This window comes from Rhinolophus ferrumequinum, chromosome 11, assembly GCF_004115265.2.
Source record: "Rhinolophus ferrumequinum isolate MPI-CBG mRhiFer1 chromosome 11, mRhiFer1_v1.p, whole genome shotgun sequence".
Classification (NCBI taxonomy): domain Eukaryota; kingdom Metazoa; phylum Chordata; class Mammalia; order Chiroptera; family Rhinolophidae; genus Rhinolophus; species Rhinolophus ferrumequinum.
This window is the reverse complement of record NC_046294.1, coordinates 70,741,618-70,762,651: the sequence shown is the minus strand read 5'-3', so window position 1 is coordinate 70,762,651 and position 21,034 is coordinate 70,741,618. Positions and strand designations below refer to the sequence as shown.

At 36.8% G+C, this 21,034-nt stretch overlaps 1 protein-coding gene across 1 annotated transcript in view; it reads right to left on the bottom strand.

Moving 5' to 3' along the window:
• The window catches only part of ARHGAP42 (Rho GTPase activating protein 42), a 251,311-nt gene that overhangs the window by 100,400 nt on the left and 129,877 nt on the right, over positions 1-21,034 (bottom strand). Inside the window, exon 4 of the mRNA XM_033121252.1 lies at positions 7,449-7,520. Within this exon, the coding sequence (XP_032977143.1) occupies positions 7,449-7,520 (72 nt within the window). The remainder of the gene's footprint in view (positions 1-7,448; positions 7,521-21,034) is intronic.

The following is a 21,034-nucleotide window of genomic DNA, read 5'->3' as shown; positions in this document are numbered from 1 at the left end:
CAACATAAGAATAATTGGGAATGTAAATAGTGATAATCTTATCTATAATCTATTATAATCAAGTTAGAACATAAGAGCTTATTATCCTCCTATCTGAGCACACAGCAGCCATTTAGTAGTCAGAATAACCTATATATGTATGTAACACACATACACACTGAACACATTATTATATTGACCTAAATTATTTAGCAGAATGACTTTCGGGTCATGTCCCTATCTAGAATTCTAACTCTACGGGACACCCGGCTTTTTCTACGATAGGCAAGCTCTGAAATGGACACAAAAACATGATACTTGGAATTTTTGAAATGCGAAAAGACACTGAATGGTGCTACCTGTCAAGTACAGAGACTACTATTGAGTGGAGTGGCAATAGGGTCCCCCGGGGCTGATACTCACCCCATAAGGATGTTGTGAGGATGGTGATAACACACCATACAAAAGGGTTTAAATGAGCACGATGGAGGCAGGTGTGGCATGGTGCCAAAATTACTGACTTAGGTGCCAGAAGGCGTGGATTTGAGTCCCAGCTAAAACACAGGAGCACCAGTGGGTTGTGGGCAATGTTACTTGATGTTTCTGGTCTCAGGCTAGTCATCTGAAAATGATAATACTTTCTACTTTGTAAGACTGTTATAAGTAATCGTGGCCCATAAATTGTATAGTGTTATTAATTACAAGTAATGTCCATCTAAGGCCCTCTGGCTTTGTCGTCCTGTGACCCACACTTTATCAGTATTTAACAGTCAACTCTGATTTGCCTCTCTCTGTCCATGGAACAAAATAAGACAAACTAACCTACGTGAACAATGACCTTAGTTTTACTGCAATATTTCGGTTACTACCGGCTAACAAAGTACATAATAGCAATAATTATTATTAATTACAAAGTAAAAGCAATTAACATATTGGTGCTTACTATGTGGAAGAAATTATGCTAAGCAATTTATAGGAAATGTCAAATTACGCTATCATAGCAATCCTATAATCTATTATTTTCTTCACTTTTCAGATGGGGAAACAAAGGCTTTAAAGAGATTATTAATTTACCCAAGTTCACATTTCCTGTAAGTATTAAGCGCCAGATTTTGATCTCAAGTTTGTATAACTCTATAGAACTTGCTGTTAAATAAGACACTACCCTGGCTCTCCACATGAGCTAACCAGACAATTTTCCTTCTTTGAGAATAAAGAAAGAATTACTACTACTTGAGCATCAAACATCTGCTGATGCTACTCAAGAACCGTATAGGCTTTATCTCATTTCCACTTAAAATCTGACTCTACTCCCTACAAGTTACATGACCTCAGCCCATTTACATAACTTCTCCGCACCTCCGTTTCTTTATGTATAAAATGAGTTTTGAACAATTTTTTTATCTAACAGGTTGGTTGTGAGAATTAAATGAGTTTACATGGAAAGTGCTTAGGGCAGTATCTGTTTAAGTATTAAAAAGGGTAATGTTAAGAAAAAAAAAATCCAAGAACAAAAATTGGTAATTCTATACCCCTATGTAACACAATAGGTTTCACTGACAAGAGGTGCAATAAAGGGAATTGTAAGTAGTTTCAAAGCCGCTATTAAATGGTTTATAGTTTGCCCAGAAAATTCAGTCCCAAATAGTCCTTGCCAGAGAAGATCTATCCAGGAGACAGAAACTCAGTGGCCACCAGCAGGACATGAAAAACCAATCCTGACTATTCTCTGTAAAACCTGTTGACAACAGGAAGAAAAGCAAGGTGACCTAAATCCACACTCTGATCCTGTAAACCATGTTATTTCGGATTGTTCTCATCATGAGTCCAAAGTATTATCCATTAAATTAGATGAAAAACTCTGTCCAGTGGCAAAAAGTTTACAACTTGGAGTAAGTAAAGCATCCGTAATCCTAGATTCTGTAAGCCACATGAATATTTGAGACAACAAATTACAGTGCAGACATTTTTCACATGAAGAAAAGCTAAGGCTATAACAGGAATGAATCATGACAATTCTCCATACTTTTTTTTTTAGATGCTGAATGCTAAAATAATTACATGACAAGGAACATTTAAAAATAATAAACAAAAGTTCAGAGACAGAACCAAATCTACTACAGACAGAACAAAGAGACAAGAATTATCAGGTTCCATTACAGTTTTCAATATGAAATCAATGTGAAAACAAAAACAAAAACAAGTTCTATTTTGAAATGACTAATAGTATATTGTTTATTTTTGTATTAAAACCACAGAGGAACGTTCATATGATTTCTATCAAGGTCTAATTAAAAATGAAAACCAGTCTTGAAAATAGTTCCCATTGAAATAAAAATGTATCTTTTAACTTTTGTGGGCAGTATTTCTCAAGTCTCTTTCATCTCTAATGAAACCAGTCAGTATTAAGTGCCTACTGTGTGCTGGGAATTTTTAAATCAAGAGAAATATATTAATTACACTTGATTCAAAGTGGGCAAATTTGGACGTATTTGAAACATTTTTATAATTAAGGTATTTCACACTAAATGATTAGTTTGTGAAATGTAAAGAAAATAAAATCTCATAAAGAGTATTCTAAAATGCAGCCTGGCGGAGTTGAAATCCTGCTGCTGTCGATAAAAAAGGGCTCTATAATAAATCTGACCGAAAGTAACCTCAGAGGGTGATCTGGTCATAACTATGTCACTGGGCCGGTCATGGTGGGCAGTCATACCCCTGGCCTATAAAAAGGTTCTCTTTGTCTTAAGAAAGCCCCATCCATTGGTTTTGTACATCAAGGTTAACACACCTTTGAAATGCTTCTTTTTCAGACCCCTCCAAAGTGTAACCACCCTCAGGAGAGCACATAATCTTGTTAACTATACTGCAGTCCAATCATAGAGATTTCCCTGCCTTGCTTTCTCCCATATTTATGTGATCTTCCTTACATTCCGTCAATACCAAATGCATAAAAGAAACTTCAGACTGTCATTCTGGGGAGATGTGAGATCTTGCTTCCCGGCATGTCATCAGTTTGGCTCAAATAGACTCATATAAAAATTCTTGATAGGCTTGGACGTTCTTACATCGACATTGTCTGTGAAGAATTGCATTCTAGCCCTCACTGTGCCACCAAATACCTCTTCAGTCTGTTCACATGTGGAAAATGAGTCCTTAGCCTCCTGAAAATCAGTTCCATCTCTTAAAATATCTAATAGTTTGGTATGTATATATTTTTAGACACACACACACACACACACACACACACACGTAATTTCCCCACAATGTATTTGTGTTTAATTGGGAAATCAGATATGGAGTTCTACCTATATTTTGGAGTGCAACAGTTTATGTAGGAACAAGTGTGGAAAGTGCAGATACGACTTATAACTGATTCTCTCTGGGGGCAAGCAGGAGATTTCCAACATCATCAATGAAACGTAATTGTCAATTTATACAAAACTGTGGGAACAAGTGATAATTCACCTTGCTCCATAATAATGCTACTCTCTCTATATATGTATATTTTGGAAATTCTAGTTGGCATTAATAATTCTGAATACCTACTTCCACGCATGTCTAGAATTTAAATCAGCAGTGTATTAGGAGACAAATTAAAGAAACGCAAACATTCAATTCTACACTCTGACACATATAATATGCCAGGCCTGCAACACAATTCCATGTTGCATATATATTGGGCTAAGAACCTTTAAATAAATACATTCTTGACAACTGTTTATAGATAATTCTTCTAATCTTGAAAAGCAGGACCCATCTATTCAAAAAGCAGGACCCACTTCCTCTGCCCCGGGTTCACTGACCTCATCATTCACCTTTCCTAATGCCTCTCACAGAGGCACGCTGCTTTCTCCCACAACTATAACTCACTCAGGGCCTCCCACTGCACAGCCAAGTATCAGGTGTCTCAAAGCTCCATGGAATACACTACAAAGGAAATGTTTGTGGTCCATGGACTTTATCCACTCCAGTTAAATAGGATCATCTGCTTCGGAGGAGAGGGCCACTTTGACTCAGCATTTTCCACTTGGACCAGTCTAAGGGGGCTGCTGACTGCAGTGGAAGATTCTACACTTAACAGACACGCCTGCCTTCCAGCTGGCTCTTCAGCCTGAACACGCTTGTGGGAAATCGCTACTATAAAGACTGTGAAAAGCAGCAGAGTGTCATTTGTAGAATTAACTTTATTTACCAAGTAAGAAAATGCCTAAGTGAAACAAAGAGTAAAGTAGTAGAAAAAAGAATATTTATTCCTATCAAGACGTTTCTGCAGTAACAAAAGAAAACTGACCCATATGTATATTTCAGAAGAGAATGCCTGTTTTTCATGCACTTTACTAAATAAGAATGACTTAGCAGCTTAGAAAAAATTTATTAAGAGCATCAGGCAGATAAAATACGCAGAATCATCACCACCAAAACACGAAGTGCAATAATCTTTATGCTCAGATTTCATTTGGCCACAGTTTAACCTCCCAATGAGCAGGCCAAGGCATAGTACACTGTGGTATGCTCTCAGTTGGTCTGTCCAGCAATTGAGATATTTAAAAAATAAAATAAATGGGTATGGATGCTCATACTACTGCAGCTGTAGCTAATCTAAACCTTCAAATAAGAATAATCCACACACAGGTGAAATTTACTATTTAGATGCGCCAGAAAACTTGGAATCTCCTATACTAGAGAAAGAATTTTTCACAAAGCTCTCTAATTTTATAAAAATATCTTTGATGAAGTGAAATATTATTATCAAGGCTGTGAAGTAAAATAGCGTGATTTCAGCTCCACAGCATGACTTCCCAGCTCTGTAATCTGGTGCCGCTCACTCATCATTTTCCTCATTGTAAAGCAGGTACTCATCTCACAGGATGACTTGAGGATTTAATTAGGTTACAGATGTAACAGTGAAAACCCCTACAATATAGATGCCAATAAAGTTCAGCTATTTTGATTCTTGAAAAGACTCTTCCTTGCTCGGAAATACCACACTCTTGTTTTTTTCTTTCTTCTTCTGCCCCTCCCTTCTCAGTCTCTTTACCTGTCTTGTTTTTCTCTCCCCAAACATTAAATGTTGAGAGTTCTCAGATTATATAGGACCTAGGTCCTCTTCTCACTCTACTCTTTCCCAGCAGGATCCAATCTTCTGCCCCAGAATTTTCATTACCAACCAGAGAACAATAATCTCCAAAGTACAGAGTACAAAGATGTACTTTTAAATTCAGATCGGATTACACACCTGCCAACTCAACATCTCCACTTGAATGTTTTGAAAGAATCTCAAATTCATTACGTCTAAAAGCTAAACTCACCATCTTTGCCATCCAAACATACATTGTTGCCTATCGCACGAAGTGGCTCCAAAAACACCCAATTGTGCAATCCAGAACCCAGGGAGTCATCTCTGAAATGTCCTGTTCCTCACTTCCCAGTATTAAACCCATTTCCTACTTCTTTCCATTTTACCTCCAAAATACAGCCCTTTGTCTCCATAGCCACAATCACCTTCTGAATCTAAAGCCATGATCCTATAACCCCCAAACTGGTTTTCGTGAAAGCAGCTTAGCCTCCTCCAATCCATGCATGACATGCAACTACAGTGATATTTTAAAAAGCAAATAGCATCACTCCTCTACATACAACTTTTCTTTGGCTTATCAGTGCCGTTAGAATAAGGAATAAAATACTGTAAACCATTAATAAACCTGTACACGTGTCCTTCATCGCCACGGTCCTCTATATTCCAAACACATTAGATCTTTTTCCTTTAAAATGCCGGGCTCTTTCCTTCTTCAAGGCCTTTACTCACACCCACTCTGTTCCTTCTTTGGGAATGTATGGAAGTTCTTTACTTGCCACCCTTATAATATCCTAATCTCTAGCTATTTCTTTCTCATCATTTATTTCTCTGCTTAAACAATACCTCCTCGAGAAGGTGTTTCCTGGTTCTCAGGACAAAGCCAGTTCCGTTAATTATACTCTCTTGAAGCATCCTGCGCTTTTTGCATCAATATTCTCAGTGCATTTGTACTTACTTTGCTGTCTGTTTTCCACAAAAGATAATAAGGGACACACATGCAGGAAGCATGTGTCTTATTTATATTTGTATCCTTTCATCTTAAACACCATGATCGCCACAAGTAGGCCGTCGTGACACTGATAAATATTTGCTGAATTAATTAACACAAAGAAGATCCTGGCTTAGTCTCTAACTTAATAATTGCTCATATTTATGGAGAAATGTACATAAAATTAATTCAAAGCAGAGTGTGATAGCTCTGTACAGGAAATAAGCATAAGGACTACTTGATTTTGAGAGAAGAAAAAAAAAATCAATTCTGGAAAGGGAGCAAATGTATGAGGAAAGGCCTATATAAGGAAGGCTTCTTTTTGGTGGGATATAAGCCATGGAGACCGAGCAAGACTTCAACAAGTGAAGGATAAGAAATATTCTAGAGCGAGGGAAAAGTCTGGGCCCAGCCATGGATAGAGTCAGGGTATATACAGAGACTGATGAGCAGACAGACAATCGTGCCTGATGAGGGAAGTACACTGAAATGTAGGAAATGGCCACAAGGTGGGAAGCTTTCATCACCAGGATTAAACTGTCTCTCCCTCGGAGAACCAATGAAGGTTTTGCCACTGATGACAATCAAAGATGGGAAAACTGTGTGAACAGATTAGGATGAGAGTGTGGAGACCAAGCAGTCAGCTATTTTCAGTATTTCACACGGAAGAGCTATTTTCAGTATTTCAGACAGAAGAGAAGGAGGAAAGGAGGAAAAATAATTCTGCAGAATGATGGGTAACACCACGCGAACAGGGGTGGGGTATGCCATTGACTAAATAGAAAACCAAAACAGAAAGGATGGAAGATGATGAGTTTTGATTTGGAGATCCTAAATTTTAGGTGCTTACATCATGTTGTGCAGGTAGTTAAAATGCAGTACTAAGAAAGAGGATGCAGGTACATTTCAGAAAATATTAGGCTCAGGGAAATTTTAATTGGTATGTAATCAAATATTAAGGCAAAGTCTTGACAAACATTCTGTAAAGTTTTTCCACAAATAAGTTTTTATTAATAACTTAAAAACGCAAAAAATAAAAGTTCTAATTACTACCTAAACCTTTAATATATCCTGTGCCTAATTTTTATTTTATAGGTATTAGGAACAAAGCTCATAATTTTACCATAATTTCACACCCTTTAAAATAGTTAATTTCCTACAATGGTTGGGATAGGAGGAGCTCACTTATAACATGGTGACTTTTTCTCTATTCAGTAGAAATATAATATCTTTTATGTTTAAAAGAATTCCAGGCTTTGTAATAGGCTCTGTGCAAAAGTTAAAAATGACGTGCAGAATTTTTTAAAAGGTCATTCTAATTTCAAAAATGTTAACATCTAAAATCATGTCATCTTTAATTATCGGGAGAATACCTAGAGAAGAATAAAATGTAACACTTACTTTTGCTGCACCTATCTGCTCTTTTCGAAATTTCTCAAGTGGCGCAATTAACACATCGTTAGCGTTTTGAATCTGAAATGAAAAATGGAAATACATTATATTCTGCATAATTTCATGCAAATATTGATAAAAGGAAACAGCTTTTGTTCTCTTGTTTGCTTCTATAAATGAAATAAAAATACCTCGCATTTTGTACAGTCTTTTTCTACTTTATAATTAAGTTGTTCTCACAAATTATGTCACTTGATCCTAACAGTGTGAATAATCTGAAAACAAGTGCACGTGGTAAGATCTTAGTTAGAATGAGAAATTTAAATATTCAAAGATATAACTAAGAAATAGCATATCGGATATTAAATTTACAAATACCTTCAATTACAGTTTTAATGTAGTCAGTTTAAGCATCATTTTAAAATAGAACTATATAAAAGCTCTTCCAATTTGCCACTAGAATGTTGCAATTCTAGAGCTGCAAAGTAAAATCGGGCTCATTTTTTCCCCTATTTAATTAGAACCCTTACATTTGGGATTTGCCTTAACGTTCTCATATTTCCAGACCTACTAAAATAGTATCTGATTTCTTTTCAATGAATAGTATTTTAGCCCAACTCCAAACTGGGATTTACTTAAAATTTTAAAACACATGAATCTTTTAATAAGCATCTGTAAAAATATTTAAGAGGGTTCTAAGTACGGGGCCAGGGACTGCATGCAAGGGGACAGACATTTCTAAGGGTAATATTATGTTGGAAGGAAATCTTGATTTTAAAAATCCTTTAGAAAGCACTAAAATTAAACGTAGGATCTTAAATTTTCTCACCACAAAAATACGTGGTGATTATGTGACAGGATGGAGGTACTAGCCAATGCCATGGGGGTAATCATTTTGCAATACATAATGTATTAAATCAACATGTTGTACACCTTAAACTTACACAACATCATATGTGAATTATATCTCAATAAAGCTTGAGGGATACAAGCTTTATCCCAGTTAAAAAAATTTGTGATTGATTCTACCATTGTATTAACGTGATCAATATATAATTAGCAAATGCTAAAATGAAGGAAAACCTATGTTAAAAATATATTACTCTATTTTAAAAGAGGTTAAATGCTCTATATAGGAGTTCCTTATATTATTCTTGTAAGTTTTCTGTAAGTCTGAAACTACATCAAAATTTTAATAAAGGGTTTTACTTTCCCTTATTTTCACGAGTTATTTTCTAGTCAAGTTCTACTTCTTAAATTCCATACGCAAAAATAAAAACTAGAGTGTTAATGCCTTTCATGATTCAGTCATTCTCCAATTAGCAGGAAAATGAGATGATGGATCTTAAAAACAGGACCTAAAATCCTGTGTTGTGAAAACCTACAAAGTAGATCCATCTTTACAATTCTTTCCAAGACACTGAGAGGTCTTGATACCTATGACATCCATCACCTTGTTCCCATTTGTGAGCCTGGACAGGCATCCCTCCAGATACACTGCTCAGGCCTTTTACTACAGAGATGATTGGAAACAGTAGCAAAATAGCTCACTTTTCATCCTCACTCTCTAAATCGTCTTTGCCCTCACGAAAGCCCCAAAACACATAACCACACACATAAATATCCAGATTTTACAGACATAATAAATAGCTGATGCTGCCTTTAAAGTTAAATTTACATAAGAGGAAAGACCGTGTCAGGAACACTTCAGCGTAATTTGGAAAAACAGCAAAAATAAAGGCTAACATTTACTGAATGTTTATGCTGGAAACAAGTATGATCTAATGTATTTAAAGTTAGTGAACTGAAACAGGGAGAGTTCTCCAGTGGTGAAAACCCCAACAATGAGGCTGACTAAGATGGTGTGCAGTATAGCGCTTAAGTACACACATTTAAAATAAAAGATACCTGGGTTTAAACACGGTTCCGTGGAGTACAAGCTGCTCTTTAACCATGCTGATATAGCATCAGCTGTATCATCTACCCAACAACTTGGTTCTAAGAACTAAGATAATGAATAAAAACACTTAGCTCAGTGCCTTACATACAGTAAGTGCCCAAAATCTATAGTTGTTCATATCTCCAAATAAACATAGATAATGAATCTCATTCTGTGTTTTACCTACTTAATACATTTCTATAATATAGCTGAATCTACTGTGTTCCTCTTCGGTTGAAGTGCATCTACATGCATGCACATTATGAGGAGATATTTTCCCATGAAAGTCCCCCAAGACAGACGCTTTTGACTCTACCACGTGTAATTACTAGGTATTAATACACGTGCCAAGCACACTGCTGAGATCTGTGGGGAAGGGGAAAAATTAAGGCATGGGCTATCACCTTCCAGAAATTTAATATCTAATTGGGAAGGGGGAAAATGTGTTTATTCAACAAATATTTGAAGCTCGTAAAGCACTGGTAAACATTTTGGAAAAAGCGAAAAGACAAAACTGATTACATTGAGAAGTTACATGATAAACTATGCCAAACTCCTTATAAATACATTGGGATTTTAACAACGGGAAAGCTCCATGAGAACTAAATGAGTCAAGATAGTATTTGGGTAGTGCATATGAATTGGATACACCGAAGAGAAAAGATATTCTCAGAAAAGGGAATACCATGGCTAAAGGGAAGAGGGTAGAACTGAGCATGGAACGTGAGAAAGGGGAGTGGAGTGCAGAAATCCTCTCATTGAGAATCAATCACGATTGCAACTATACTGATCATGTTACAGGTCCTCATTTAACTTTTTAAAAATGGGATTAGCAGAATGAATGTGAAGCATGACGAACAGTTCTGGCACATAGACTCCATAGAATATATATTACTATTATTATTATTATTATTATTAACTAATACAAACATTATCTAATTGGAGAAAAGAGTATATGGTATTAGTAGGAAACTCAAGTGGAATAAGTAAGGAAAAGCTGAATTATACACATAATCCAGGCAAAGCAGCCTGAACATGGAATGACTGTTGGCTTCTAAACAGAGGAGTCTTTATAATGTTACAAAAACTTGTTCTAGGAAGGCAGTATAATATGTGGGATATTTTGAAAATGAAGACATGAAGACAAAATATGCCAGAAGAATTGGCAGATGGGTAGCAGGGAACTGAAGAGACGGTTTTTTTGGAAAACATAAAAAAAACCCAGAAGGAGAGGAATCAAAAGTGACATAAGGTTTCTGCCTCAGGCAATAGCACTTAGGCATCACCTTAAGAACTAGGGTAAAAAATACGGTAGGGAGTATGTTTGGTGGAGAAGGATGTAAGACAATTTCACGTTGGAACTATTGCGTTTGATGCCATGGGAAGACTCAAAGAACTACTTTGGCAGAATATCCCACCTCAAAATGGTGGAATTAATTAATATGAATGAAATGTTTTTTATTGGGATGGGAAAGGATTAGGAAAAGGGACAGATACGTGGATCCATATATTAAGACACTGGCACCCACATTCATATCCAATAGTTTAAATTTGTGTCAAAAGCCTTATGTTGCTGTTACGTAAATATGACCTGGGAATAAAACAAAACCTGAGGAGATACATCAAATGTGATCATTAAAAACAAGTATTATTTCCTAGTTCTATTTCTTCATTTTCTCTTTTGTTTTTGTATTTGCTCAATTTTTGCTTTCTTCTCCCTCCTATTATATTAACGTGAAACTGCAAGAATTCGATAATAATAATAATAATAATGTTCTAGAGGCAATAAACAGAAAAACTGAGCAAGGGGGAGAAAAACATCCAAGAGTGACAGATAACAATACGTAAGATTTATTGAATCTTACACTGTCCCAAGTACTATGCAAAGCTCTTCGCAATATTGAGATTAAAGTCAATTTTATATGAGTAATGACTTTCTAAATCTAAAAATCATCTGGAATGTATTAAGAACGTGAGTGTTCAAGTTAGCTCCAGTTCCATTTGAATCTTGGCACCAAAATGGCTAAAAGTCAGTTATCTTCATCCCTATACCTCTTAAGGTTTTTATGAAAATTAAAGGAGAAATACATGTCTTTTACAAATAACAAGCTTCGATTTGGCATATGGCAGACATGCAATAAATATCTGCTTCTTCACAGAATTCACAACCGTCTACTGCTGTGTTCAGAATTATTGTACGCCGTCTTAGAATTCGGTTACTCAAAGGTAGAAAATGAAATCCAAAGTCATTTGACAGAACAGTACCTATCCAGAGTACCTATCCACAATAGGAGATAACCAGCAACCTAATTTTGCCATAAAACATTGTAACATATGTATGGGTTTCCATCTGAAATACGACATTCCATGTGTGTGCAGTCAATGGGCTGCTGTTCACAATATGTGAATCTAACTTCAAGACATCAAAATGGAAATGCCAGCACTCAAAGGGCACAAAGTGGATGTGCAACACCATGTGGCTGTTTCTGACCCTCATATTTGTGTATCCCCCAGGGAGCACATGCCTCACCCCCACACACTGGTCCATCAGTCATATTATGAAATGCTTCAATTCTGAAGTAATCCAAGTGTGAAGTAAAGAAGGTATTTAAAATTTGGTCAGTTTAACCGGGTTACTGTTGCTACTGCCTAATAAAGAAAAAGGATATACAAAATGGTGGAAAACAATCTGAAAACGTGAATCAGGATGCAACTCCGGTGACTCAACTTTTACAAGGTTTAAAAAAATTCTAGAAAAAATGCAATTTTGGCTCATATGGAACTCTTTCTCCCAGATTTATGCAAGAGGCTTGATGAAACTCCTTCCAGAAAGTAATGCTGGGGTGACGAGGGGGAGAATCCGGTCCCTCAGTTCAGGAGATTCAAGATCCCACAATATTTGTGGAATGTGTAACTTTGCATGACCTTACTAAGGCTTTAGGAAATATACAAAAGCAATTTTAGTTTTACTCTCCCTAGATATCGACCATAAATGTTCTTGAAAAGGTCTTATATTTCAGTAATTAAGGCACAATTACTTATAAACTATTTTATAATTCTTAACCATAACCTAAACCTTAGGTTCAAACATCTTATTCTTATAGATACTGGTCTATTTTAAAATCCAAAAATAATTACCAGCTATTTCACTTACTTTTTTTCCATCAAAGAATCAAATCTGATATTGGATAGTGGTTTACAATACTGCGTTACCTGGTAAACACACTTTAACTGTGGGTGTGTTACATTAAGACAGACAATTACGTTTCCCGTCACTTTTCTTTTGCTATTTCAAGTGGTTCTAATAAACAACCACAAGGGAGTGCTCATAAGTCACTCAACAGTAATGGCTAGAAATGTTTGTATGTGGTTAGAGGAATGAGTCTCCGAACATGTTTGGGGTTTGTTTGGGTTTTTTCTTCCCCTCTAAATATACATGAATTATAATTTTCTATAGACCACGGATTTTAAAATGCTATCCTATAGGAATTTTCAATGCTTGCTTTCACTGCTGAGAACCTTACAACAATGTGTTTGTCCAACAAAGTGAGTAGCAATGGACTGAAAGAATTCTAAAAGGTAATTCTTACATTTTCAAATCTCTCCCCTCTCCATGTGTTGCTTCCAATGTTGGTGCCAGTTACAGCTCATCACTGATCAATGATTCCAGTGTCCCATTATCCTGCAACTTACTCAACGGCACCGGGATGTAAGGTTACAATTCTCTACCTCAACCTTTCAAAGCACTGAAAGACTCAATTTTGAAGAGAAGACTTAATGATATTCTGCAGTGCTATCTAAAGCAACTGTTGGAGAAGGCCACAACAGACCACACAATTTACAGAAATAAAACTCAGATGGAGCAGCTCGTTGCTAAAATAATTTCTTGTTGTAATGCCTATGTAGCTCATCCACATGAAGTGGAAAGATCCCAAAGATATATAATAATGAGTGGATTGAACAAAATCAATGCTCAAGATATCTATAAACAGTCTCTGAGGTAAGAACAGATGATTTTCTGTTTTCGTGGCTGGGAAAATCAGATCAGAGTCCTAATTTGGGGATGACAGGGCAAGTAATCTGTCCTGTGCCTTGTTCCAACCCCGGTCCTGTTTCTCCCTCCCAAATAGCTTCCCAAGATGAAGCTCCATCAAATGGTCTAGGGCTCACCTAAGGCTCACTCCTGGATACTGGTCAAGTTCACTGTCCAAAGTTATACACGAGACAGTTTGTCTCTAGGTCAGTAAACCCAGTTCTTCTAAACTAGAACTCAAAAGCAAAAACTCACATAAGCTGTGGAGACGCACACAGGACCAAAACCTTCATGTAATAAAGTCATTCACATAATGAAGTCAAAGGCTAAGTGTATTTTATTTTTATATCCTTTAATATGAGCAAATTACTCTAAAAACCATGTCTTTACTAAAAAAAGAGTTGTGTGAGGTTATCTGGGTACCACAGTAATCCATTTAATCTCTACTTGAATGTCACCTGCTACCTTCATACTGAGTGTTTTCATTCTACTTACTAAGTTGATGTTCCATTATGAACCCCACCCCCCTGGACCTCACTTGTTCAGACCCAACTCTTACTTAAATTTAATATTACTTTCATCTTTTCTTCACCATAACCACTAGTAATACTTTTCTTATAAGAATATACAGAGAAAATAAATCTAAGTGTTTGAAGAATGGTGCTATATGAATCCCCTCTTCTATTTCAAAGGTAAGTAGAGGTAGTACACTCTCCAGGAGAGTACACTAGTTTATATTTAATTCTTGGTTTATACCCTGACAACTGAGCAATGGTTAAGTTACACAACCTCACCAAGTCTCAGTTTTCCCTTCTGTATAATGCAGATGATAATATGCCTTTACCTCATAGCATGTTTATAAAGATTAGATTTTATATTTTCCGTATAACGATCACAAGAGTTTATTCATATAAACTTATACTGGCCTCCTATTAAATTCATTCTTTTGATCAGGCCAACTGTAATGCATATATAATTTTTTTAAATGAACTACAAAGTTGCTACTGGAGTTATACAGTGTGAGAGTGAAATCTCACCAGCTGTGAAGGCGTCTTAAATGGAATAGAGTGGTTACCAGGGCCAACAGCAAGCAGTCTTCTGCTTCTAGAGCTTATGTGTCTTCACATAACTCTAGTTAAACTTTGCTATTTTTGTAATAAAACCATCTGTACTCATAAGATGAGGGAGTAGAGGAGCATTCATCCATGGGGGAATTGACTTTCACAGAATCTGGCTAAGAAAGTGGAGGAGAGGGGTACACTGCAAAATTTCCTATAATCCACTATGAACTCATAATGTCAAAACTCTAGGTTGCACCAAATGAAATTCTCTGAATACTGTTATTTGAATCAGAAAGGTAAGTTATTTATCTTAGCTTGTTTGTTGTTCTTAAAACTACTTTTGCTTTATTCCTTCCTACCCAGCAATCTCTAATGGGAGGTTAAACTGAGAATATTTGTAAAGCATTCAAGCATTGTTGAAAACATTTGTGAACACCAGCTATAATCATATTACCACCTCACAAACTTGTGTCTTATTGCCATCCTATTACTTATTCATTTATACTCTAAAATAATAAAGGCTTAAAAAATATCAGCAGAAAAAAAAAGGGTCAAACTGCTTTTCAGCTATAAATAATAATTTATAAAGGTCAAATTAGATTTGACACCTTAAAAGCTACTGAAATTACTCTCAACATCCTGCACATGTACACATCCTATACATTCCTGTAATAAATTATTTTCTATCAATTTTGACCAAAAAGTATACATTTAGCAACCGCACTTTTATAGAATATATGGCTGCATTACCTCAAAGGTCATGCAAAGATGTTGAATTTAAATATACTTTTGAGAGCACAGGCTCCAGAAGATATAATAAATGCTACAACCTCAGTTGTTTCAACAGATTAATTAATCACCCCTGCATTTTGCAAAGATACTGGTAAGGTTACTTCAACCAGTCCTCTACCTTTGGACATTCTCAGGAAATGCTACATCTGCTGAACTTGTGCACGTCTGCTGGCAGTGCTATTAGGTTCTGATGATGCGCTCATGTTTGTTAACACTATAGGAGATGGCCAAAGATTTTCCCATAACACAGCTGACCCCTGTATGTATCAATGTCCTCATAGTGATGAAAACATTACCTCCCCTCCCTCTCCCCCACGTCAAAAATCAGAAACACTGTATATCCTGAGCGGAGTCAATTATGGCCTCAAGATGATTTTTTTCTAGGTTCTTCTATCTCTTAGCTTAGAGCAGGGATGTCCAAACTTTTTTCAAGGTTTTTCACCAAGAGCCATATGCGGTCAACTACACAAACAGCCGGGCCACCCACTGGAGGTGAAGTACGTATTGCCTCACCTGGTTTATTTAAGTAAACTAAATGTATTTTTGGAATTTGCTGCAGGGCCAATTCACAATGGATTGCGGGCTGCAGTTGGCCTGTGGGCCGCAGTGTGGACACCCCTGGCTTAGAGGGATCAAAGTGGCTTAATATGTGAAGGGAGAAGGGGAAGGAGCCTCAACAAGTTGATAATTTATGTAATTCAATGTTTATCTCCACCTCCCTTTTAATGCTATTTCTTCTTGCTAATATTCGTCTACCCTTCTTGGTAGTCAGTACAAAGAGTATCTTTGGAGAGAGAAATTAAAATCACTCATCTGTTTTAAATTCTTCATTTGTGAATTTAAGCAAACATCTAATAGTCTTGGCAAAGTTTATAAGAGAAATGAAAATTCATTCAATTCCCAGCGTCAGTCATTTTACAGCCTGGACATTGTAGTAGCTGCATGTCAATGTCTTTTAATCATAATTGTTCAATATTTATGTGATGCAGACTGTTCAAGCCTTAAGGAAGATTTAAGATATCCCAATATGTATGCAATTTCTTAAATTGCTAATTGCAGTTTTACAATAATGGGGACAGGATGTAAGGAAAGAGAAAGAGGGGAGAGGTGAAAAAGGAGGAAGGAATTATGCAGGACAGAGATGCGTTCAAAACAAAGTACAGATGGACCTAATACGAAGAGTGACTGAGAACGATTACAAAGGTAAGTTAGGGGGCAGTGGTGTGCTGGGGCTGGCTCAGAGAAGCTGGAAACCACAGGGCATACTTCTCCCAACCTGAATTCAGTGACCTTGTATCAAAATCAGGTGATGTGGTCGTATTTACAGAAATGAGCAAGCATTACAAATCAGCAACAGAGAGACGGACACACCATCACCATCCCAATCTCGAGTGCTTGCTGTGAATTAACTTTTTACCAGCATCTCACTGCTTGAAGCTCAATATGTATTTGGAAGATACCAATATTAAACTACAAACAATGACAGAGTGCTAACTGTATAAGATTTCTTTTATCGAGTTATTAATGCATCTCTTTTAAACAAGTATCCGTGGGCTTATAACTTTTCTAATTTAGTATATCTTTCCCAATACCCAAAAGATTAATTAACTCCTTTCTACTTCTTTACACTGGAACTTATTTTCACACAAAGCAAGACTGTTGGATTTCTGGGCTCCTACAGCAACACCTTGAACAAACTTCTACTACAGCACTGATGCCAAATAGTTTTAGATTCGCAAGTCTAGCTGAGTGATAGCAGGTTTCTGTGGTGCTAGGTTGAGAATTCAGAAGCTGAATCTTGCTATTAAAGGAACGACCACAGAATGTTGGCTATAAACATCTCTTGTTAACAAGAGTGACAGTAGTCGAGCTGCCTGTTATTTATCTATCGATCTTTCCAGGCCTACAAAGGTGGAGATAATGTCTTATTGATTTTTTTAATAGTCATTGCCTAACAAAGTGCCTTGCCATCATGGAAACAACATACCATGGCTAAAACTGATGAATAAAGTTATTTCTGATACCTATAATTGGTACCTGTATGTATGACTTACTATAGCAAATACTGTTCCTCTTATTACTGAGGATGGCAACCTACCTATAGGAAACTAAGTATTTTTGAAACTAAGGGAAGTTTCTCTATAATATGTACTCCGATATTTGTGGTATAATATAGGTAGCAATCTATCTAGGTAGCAAGCTGAAGCCAAATTCACTGATAATATCTTTAGAAAAAATTTCAGTCACACAAAAACATGATTAATTTACAATTACTTCTTTCTTATATTCACACAAGGTTCTTTACTTATAAATTGGTTTTGGAAAAATATGTATACACTACTGTACTCCAAGTCAAAACTTCACAGAGGACTCACCAATATCATATGAATGACCATTAAAGTGGAAAGAGCAGTAATCCCCCAAAAGTAAGATATACCTATCAGCTTCCAAATTCTCCCTACTCCTTTCTTTTTAAGGTTCATTTCACTACTGTGCTGAGCTGAAAACGCAAAAAAAAGAAAAAAATCATATGGCTTTGTTAGATTTTAGGTGGAAACCAGGAAAGGGGTTGGGGGTAGGAGAGTAAGTTATAGAATAACAGGCCTGAAATCATGAAGGAGAAAAGGAAACAAGGGTCAGTCCCATCAGGTTAAGTGGGAAAATGAATTCTAGAGTATTGCTGAACACTTACTATGGGCCAATAGAGTTCTTCTGCAGTACTTACAACAGCTGTATGAAGAAGATACTCTTATTATTATTCCTATTTTTCAGATAAGGAAGGGAAATCCAAAGAGGCTAACTAATTTGCCCAAGACCACAAAGAGTTAACAGATGGTAGAGTCACATGAACTCAGGCAGCCTGACTCTGGAGTCTGCCTTCCTAACCACTCTCATCTACCACATTACACCACTCTTGGATGAGAAACATACACTGCAGGACCAAAACCAGACTTATTTTGCACCCAAATAAAGTTATAATGAAATGTGAGTATAGCTATCATTAAAAAAAAAAAAAAATGTCAAAGCAAAAAAAAAGCTATAGCTAGAGTGATGAGATTTTTTTTCTAATTTCTAAACCTTGAAATGAAGATATTATTTTCCGTATTACAAATCTCTTTTGGAAAGTGATATGCACTTTTTATTGCATCTCCAGTTTCACTATTGTGCTGATGCCATGTTTATGTGTGTGATAAAAAGTCAAGCTGAGTTGAATAATAATGATTTTCCTTGACTTATAAAATGCTTAGTTGTAATAATGTAATGGAGAGGTAAGAATCGGCACAGACACAGAGAAGACTGGGAAGAGATTACCGTAATTATTATCTTAAAATAGGAGCATTTTACCCAAATAATTCTACCCAATTAAAGTTTGGGAAATGAGAGAAAAAGAGGTATTCTTTCTAAAACATAACTATAGTAGTACTTTTTTTCCTAGTTCTCATCCTGGTACAACACTTACTTGAGCTGTTTATGTCACATACTATCTTGTTATAAATAAACACAGGAAGCAATGTAACTGGAACTTGTACAGTTTAAAAAAATAGTACCGGAAGCTAACACACACACACACACTCTATCTTCCCTATAAACTACCCATGTAGTGACTGCTTAATGTGAGTATTTTAAGGACCTCTGCGGGCTATGGGAAGAGAAAATAATCTTTTGAAATAAATAATCCCTTAACTGAATAAACCAACAAATTGAACCATAGTATTGGTAAAAATAAAACCAGGAAAAATTAATTAAAAGAGAAAACTTCTGAGCTTTATTTAACATAGAATTACAGAAGTCCATGGGTACCCAAAAGTTAGCCAATTCCTACAATTTAGCAAACAAAAGATATGATTTATTTTGCAAAGATTTTCTTTTAAACTTTCCCAGGCATTTGAGTGCAGGCTCTTAGTCATAGCTAAGAAATACTTCCCAAATAAGTTCCGTATGTTATAACTCTTGTCCCTGGTCTTTTCCAAAGCCAGGTCTGCTCATAAACTGTGGGCCAGTTTTCCACTCTATACAGCTGTCAAAAACTTTTCTTACCCAGTGAAGAACCTCTTTCATTCCTTTCTATGAGGATTTATATCATGTGACATATGAGTGATATGTCAATACTAGGGAAATTCTCTTTACAACACATGACAAACAACATAAAAAATAGTACACTTCTCCTTATCTATGAAAAGTACGTCCCAACAGAAAACACCATCATTTAATAAATCATTAACATCTGACCTCTTTTGGTCTTACCCTCATGCCATGGCTTGAATTACTTTCAGTTCATAGAACTGGCTAAAAGGATGTTTAAGATTCTTCCCCAGAAAATAAAGCTTGGAAACTACTTTCCTCCTGACAGCGGCAGACAGCCTGAGACACTCCAACGTCGGCGCATCTATGATGATGTGAAAAATCTGACATAATACGAAGCAGTAATGTTTTGCTATGGGACACCTCAGTCATCCTATACAATTACAAAAAGGTATGGAGAAACAATCTCTTTTCTCTCTCTCTTTTTTTTCTTCCTCTTAAACAATTTAGAGATACTCTATTCAGTGGAAAAGAAAAGTTAGCTCCGCAGATGTACAGATGCCCAATTTACACAATCAGGAAGACTTGCTTCTGGCACAACCCTACTTCTTATCTCAATGCTACCCGATGGCCTTTTGATGTAATCTGCTTTTGAGAATTCGCTTGCAGAGTAAAAGAGGCAAAGACAGCGTCAACTAACTTACTTCTCAAGATAAAACTCTACACCCCATCCATGGGTAACTTAATGTAGTTTCATGCTTCAAATATGAGGTGAAGTGATGGCTTACAAACAGTACCTCCAGTCTAGACATTTCTGCCAAACTCCCCATAAGTAAGCCAAGTGTTTGTGCCATTCCCACAGGCACCTCAGAAACACACCTTCGAGACAGGTCCCAGCTTGCTCCAATCTCTCGATTTGTCTCCTCTCAGTGAATGACACCAAATTTAGCCAACTGCCCATCATCCTAGACCAGGGTCTCTTCTTCATCTCCCACAAACCAATTCATGAGCTCCCCCACTGCCTTACCATGCATCCCATCACAGCTCCCCAACATTAAAACAACATCCACCTTATACATCTCTCAGCACCCAGTTTCGCAACCATCCATATTTAATTTTTCATACCGCTGCCAGAATGATCTCTCCAAAAAAAGATTAGGGCATTTCCCAGCTTTGATCATCTCTCCACAACCTTCAATATAAAAGGCCTTTCCTGAGCCCAGTATCCCAAGATCCTTAATAAAGGGGCCCTTCCCTACCTCCCAGTAAGCATTTCTTCTGCCACGCCCATGTGAGAAGTCTTCTCTTTTCCTATATAACATGACTTACAAGCCCTAGATCACACTGCAACCATTCTCATAGCTTCCCTTACCTGGCTCACGTGTTTCATTCCCTATCTAAATATCTCTTACTTATCTAGCCTTTAAACCTCAGCCCAAGGGTCCCGTTCCCTAATATTCCCAGTGCAAGTTTTAAAGGGCCTTATTCCAACTCCGACACGATTATGATCAGACCATTATCGTAGCAGATTACAAAACTCTGTGGGCCACAGTGTGCCCCTCTGTCTTTCTAACCAAATGATGGGTATTCCTGAGGAAACACCAATGCCTCCAGCTTTCATTTGTGTATCCCCCCGCCCCCCCCCCCCCCCCCGTCAGGGCTTAGAGCAGTATCTGAGGCAAACAGTTACAGGGCAAAAAAAATTTCTGGACCCAAGCCCATTGGCTGGAAGTGGGGGTAGGGGGCA